Source organism: Mandrillus leucophaeus, unplaced genomic scaffold (genome assembly GCF_000951045.1).
Source record: "Mandrillus leucophaeus isolate KB7577 unplaced genomic scaffold, Mleu.le_1.0 Scaffold266, whole genome shotgun sequence".
Classification (NCBI taxonomy): domain Eukaryota; kingdom Metazoa; phylum Chordata; class Mammalia; order Primates; family Cercopithecidae; genus Mandrillus; species Mandrillus leucophaeus.
Window position 1 is genome coordinate 2,835,554 of NW_012102765.1, and position 5,542 is coordinate 2,841,095.

The 5,542-nt window shown below is 46.3% G+C and overlaps 1 protein-coding gene across 4 annotated transcripts in view; it reads left to right on the forward strand.

Annotated features, from left to right (window-relative positions):
* The window catches only part of TMEM176B (transmembrane protein 176B), a 9,765-nt gene continuing 4,223 nt past the window's right edge, over nucleotides 1–5,542 (forward strand). The window contains exons 1-3 of one of the 4 annotated variants that reach the window (XM_011984361.1): nucleotides 9–156; nucleotides 839–846; nucleotides 3,916–4,124. In XM_011984361.1, the coding sequence (XP_011839751.1) occupies nucleotides 3,921–4,124 (204 nt within the window). In that variant the 5' untranslated portion in view covers nucleotides 9–156; nucleotides 839–846; nucleotides 3,916–3,920. Of the gene's footprint in view, nucleotides 157–838; nucleotides 847–1,277; nucleotides 1,336–3,915; nucleotides 4,125–5,542 lie in introns of all 4 variants that reach the window. The other 3 variants (XM_011984359.1, XM_011984360.1, XM_011984362.1) reach the window with 3 other exon arrangements.

Consider the following 5,542-nt stretch of genomic DNA (forward strand, 5'->3'; position numbering starts at 1 on the left):
GACCCCGGGGCCGCAGCTGGTTTCAGGAAACTGCGCAGCCTGGGCGGGGCCTCAGCCCCCACCCCTGCATCTGCCATCTCCGCCCTCCCGTCGCTCCCCTGCTCGGGGTCAGCTCCTGTCCGCTCTGCTACGCTGCCGGCTCCCGGAGGACGGCAGGTGAGGCAGGGCCCCCGCGGCCCGGGAGACCCTCTTGCCGCAGGACCCTCTGTCACGAGGAGTCCCCAGGGCCATGCCCCCACCCCGTCCCGTCCACAAGACGTCTTTCTTCCTCCATCCTGGTTTCCAGGAGAACTCGCGTAGGAGGGAGGGACAGCTGGGTGCAGGTGTTTCTCCCCAGAAAAACGGCTGGAGAGCAGGAGGAGAGGCTTGGGCCTGGCGCGTCCCCTGCACTTTCCGCCACCCGCACGCCTGGACCCTGGCTGGAACCCTACGGTGGGGTGGCTCCTGGGACGGGGCCAGGGCGTGGCGGGGCTGCCGGACGCTTTCCCCAGTCCCGGGGCACGGGAGGAGCTGGACAGAGGAAAGCGTTCGGGGCAGCCGGGAAGAGCCCACCACCTACCAGGCGTCCGGCGTCCGGCAGGGGGAATCTCTGTGGTGCCAGCCTGGTTCGGATCCGACTCCTCAGGAGGGGGCGAGGCAGATCTAGGGGTTGGCGTGGGGTGGGGGAAGCAGTGGTCCTGGGGGCCCGGAGATAGCTGGAACCTGAGGTGCACTCAGGGCGAGGCCTGGGCCCTCAAGGGAAGGTCTGGCTGGAATCTGGGGCTGGGCTTCGTTTTGTGGGAAGCAGTCTGATGTGCATGTGCGGAATTGTCTAACTCCTGTCTTTTCTAATCCCAAGGAGGCCAGGTGGGTGAAAGAGTGAAAGTGCTTTGAAAAGTAGGTAGAGGACTAATGGCAGGTGTTATTAGAATTGTTAATATTATTTGATGTAAACTGTGATACTTAGCCAGGATGTCCATTAGAATTACCTATGCAGGATTTATTTTAGAGCCAGGCAAGCTGATTCTAAAGTGCATGTGGAAAAGTAATCTAGCAAAAATAGCCATGACAATTCTGAGAGAAAAACCACACGAGGGGATTGTGAAACAGCCCAATTAGCATTAAGCTCCAGGTTAAAATTGTGGTAATGATGCCTAGCCCATGAGACATGCCAATGGGCAGAATATAAGGCCTAGAATAGGCCTACATTCCTGGGGGAACTTCGTTTCTGCTCAGGAGAGAATTTTAAATCACTGAGAAAAAGAGGATGTATTCCACAAATGGAACGTATGTTTCAGAAGTTAAACATCGGAATGACAGCAACAGAACTTGGATCCGTGTCTCCCAACGGCCAAGGTTGGTCACGCAGCTCCCAAATTCCAGATGGTCAACATTTAAAAGTGAAAACTGAAAGCATAAAACCACTTAGAAGAAAATATGGAAGATTATTTTTTGATCTTGAAACAGGGAAGTCCTTTAAAAGTCTGAGAGCTAGACACCATAAATAGAATGAAATAGAATATGGATTGTAAGAAAATACAAGCAAGGTCAAAAAATAAACTACAAATTGTAAAGAAACATTTGAAACTTATATCACAAATGGTATTTTTGTGAATAGATAAAGAACTTCCATAGAAAAAATCAAAACGAAACAGGGACATAGGATGTGAATGGAGAGCTCACAAAAGAAGAAATAAAAATGCCCCTTAACGTATGAAAAAACAATCAACCTCACTCATAATAACAGAACTATGGGCCAGGCGTGGTCCTGGTGGCGCACACCTGTAATTGCAGCACTTTGGGAGGCTGAGGTGGGAGGACTGCTTGAGTCCAGGAGTTTGAGACCACCCTGGGCAACAAAGCAACACCCCATCTCTCTCTCTCTAAAATATGAAAGGGAACCGGCCAGGCGCGGTGGCTCACGCCTGTAATCCCAGCACTTTGGGAGGCCGAAGTGGGTGGATCACGAGGTCAGGAGATCGAGATCATCCTGGCTAACACAGTGAAACCCCGTCTCTACTAAAAATACAAAAAATTAACTGGGCTTGGTGGTGGGCGCCTGTAGTCCCAGTTACTCGGGAGGCTGAGGCAGGAGAATGGCGTGAACATGGGAGGTGGAGCTGGCAGTGAGCCGAGATCGCTCTGCTGCACTCCAGCCTGGGCGACAGAGTGAGACTCCATCTCAAAAAAATAAAATAAAATAAAAAATAAAAATAAATAATAATAAAAGAGAACCATGAATTAAAAATATATGCAAGTCGTTACAGAAAGCAAGTTAGTGGTTGCTCATGGCCAGTGGTTGGGGTTATTTCCTGAGAAGGGGCTTTAGGGAACGTGTTGCAGTGTAGGAATGTCCTATATCTTGATTGTAGCTGTAATTGCACAAACGTATAAATTTGTCAAAACTCATTGAGATATACATTTAAAATGGGACATTTTATTACATAAAATTGATTAAAATCAATGCATTTTTCCCCATATAAAAGGAAAAGGATAAAAGAGTTTGCCTCCTGCGTGTGAATTGCTACCACTTCCATGGAGGGTAACTGACAATATCTTCTGAAATTGCAAATGCACATTCCAGTTGCCCTGCCAATTCCACATTGTCTGTAATGGAAAAGGATTGGAAATAACCTAAATGTCTGCCAATAGGGGACCACTTAAATAAATTATAAGAAATTCATACTCTCGAAATATATGCAGTTACACAAGTGATGAAGAAGCTTTTGTGAAAGTTGTCAGAATCATAATCGAGTCACTTGTGTTAAAAAAAATCTGAAAATTAGAGCCTGAGAAAGCCCACAAGGCAGGGTTCTCCTGCGTAAATACCTGGTAACAAAAATCGTCACAAAGGACTCTGTAAAATGACAACCTTACACAAAAAACTACTTCTGTGAGGACATCCACCAGCAACTGCCTGTCTAACCCTGGACAGGTGTCACCCTTGTTATTGATCCTTGTAGCCAAGGATGATCATCTCAAAGTGATTATGTAAGTCTCCCCATTTTTCCTTTAAAAACCTTTGTCTTCTTTTACCTGCCTGAATGTGCACACGATTTACTATGGTAAGCATATTCTCGTTGTAATGCCCTAGTCCAGAATAAATCTCATTTTCTTTTGGAGAACCTCTCTCTGTTATTTAGGTTGACGCTTTTTATGGACTCATGTAGGGTTATTCTAAAAACATGATCATGTGAACACAGCATCATGCAAATCAGTGTGTATAGTATGCTGCTATTTGTGAGGAAAGGGGGGAGAAATACTTTTTCACACTTTTGTATGCAAAAATGTCATGGTAGGATTTATAAGAAACCGATAATATTACTTTCCATCTGCAAGGCAAATAGGTGGTTGAGGGAAAAAGATGAGAGATAAGGTTTTAAAGGTATATATAGCCTTTTGTATCTCTTAACATTTTTATGTGTAAAGTATTTTGTGTAAAGATATATATACAGATATACTAAGTCACTAATCACTGAGGTCACTGTGACATTGATATCTGCATTGGGAAGGGAAGACCTTTTGGATCTTGACAAAGACACTGTTTTTTTTTTTTTTTTTTTTAGGATGGAGTCTCACTCTGTTACCCAGGCTGGAGTGCAGTGGCAACATCTCAGCTCACTACAACCTCAGCCTCCCGGGTTCAAGTGATTCTCCTGCCTCAGCTTCCTGAGTAGCTGGGACTACAGGTGCGCACCACCATGCGAATTTTTGTATTTTTAGTAGAGAAGGGGTTTGCCACATTGGCCAGGCTGGTCTTGAACTCCTGACCTCAGGTAATCCACCCACCTCAGCCTCCCAAAGTGCTAGGATTACAGGCGTGAACCATTGTGCCCATCTGGGATCTTGACAAAGACACTATTTATCTCCTTTCACCTGTGCTATTTCCCTCACCTAGTTCCCAGACCTCACTTCTGTATGTCTTCTCCCTGACAGGCAGGATGACCCAAAACACGGTGATTGTGAATGGAGTTGCTGTGGCCTCTACGCCGTCCCAGCCCTCCCACATCAACGTCCACATCCACCAGGAGTCAACTTTGACACAACTGCTGAAAGCTGGAAGTTCTCTAAAGAAATTTCTTTTTCACCCTGGCGACACTGTGCCTTCCACAGCCAGGATTGGTTATGAGCAGCTGGCTCTAGGGGTAAGACTGGGCTGGTGCAGGATAGGGGGGCACATTAACGAGGTGATGAGGTCAATTAAAATATAGAACCAAATCTTCAAAATTAAAACATTTTATTTGGGAGCAGATAATTGCAATTTGGGGCATACACACAGACCAGGTGGTCTCCAGTACTTCTTTGGAACAAAGAGAAGGTTAAAAGTTTATAAAAAGGAGAAATGTTACATATTGCCCTTCAAGAAAGATCATAGGTTTTGGGGAGCTGGCGAGCTCTGATGGGTGAGCGATGGTATGGGTAAAACGAATCGTAGAGTTGTAGCAAGGTCAGAAGCTGTAGATAAAGCTGGTTTCAGGTTGCAGCAGGCAGCTTCAGCAGCCTGATTTGTAGAGAATTACATTTTGGGAGCAACATTTTGTGCCCCTAGTGCTTTTTGCCCCTGGCCACTCGACTCTGTTTTAGTTGAGTGTGACAAGAATGACCCCATTTATAGGCTCAGCTTTCACAATGGAAACTCTCCTTCTTCAATAGGATGCAAAAAAGGAAAGTGGGTTGAATTTCCATGAGAGGGACATGAGAAATCACTATTTGTATCTCATCCTGTATAGGAAAAAGTTGTAAGTATCCCCACAGAAATTTGGATGAAAAGAAATAATCGACCTCCTCTTTGGTGCAGAGGAGTTGGTCCCAGCCAGAGGTGGGGCAACAGGAAGAAGAATCTAGAGGCTGTTAATTCAGTTTCATTGACCCAACATGGACTGAGAGCCTACAGGTGCAAGGCAATGTGTTCAGCACTTCAGGCCAAACTACAGAGAGAATCCCTGGGCTATATCTAAAAGTGCTCAGTGACCATCAGAAGAAATAGCAGCTACACTAATGACTGGAACTAAAGGTAGATCAGGCGAGGGAGAAGCACATCTGACATCCTTGAGGGCAGGAGAACCCTGAATGGAGAAGGAATAGGTACAGACAGAGGTGGAAGATGGACAAAAAAGAATTCCAGGTTAAAGAATGACAGAAGCAAAGGCAAAGAAGCAGGAAGGCATAGGGCAAGTTCTATAATGGTTAAGAGTAAAGAAAATGGGCTTCAAGAATGGGTGATTTGGGGCCATGTTGCTGAGAACCTTGAAAGACCAGGGGTAGAGTCTGTCCTGAATCAGTTTGGCAGTGAGAAGACTGTGGATGGATTCTGAGCAGGAACCTGCCTCAGAGTCAGGAGGCATCCAGGTGAGAAGGATCGAGGGTCTGCACTTGCATAATCGTAGCAGGAATGGTGAGGAGACAAAGGAGTCCCTGTCCTTCGCAGACCTCCATGGCATGGGAGTGAAGGGATGTGGGGGATAAGGGAAGAGAGGCATCCACAGCATACAGAGGGTTGAAGTGTGGGTGACCAGGAGATCAGAGCCCTGAAAGTCAAGAGGAGCAGACATTTAAGAGATGT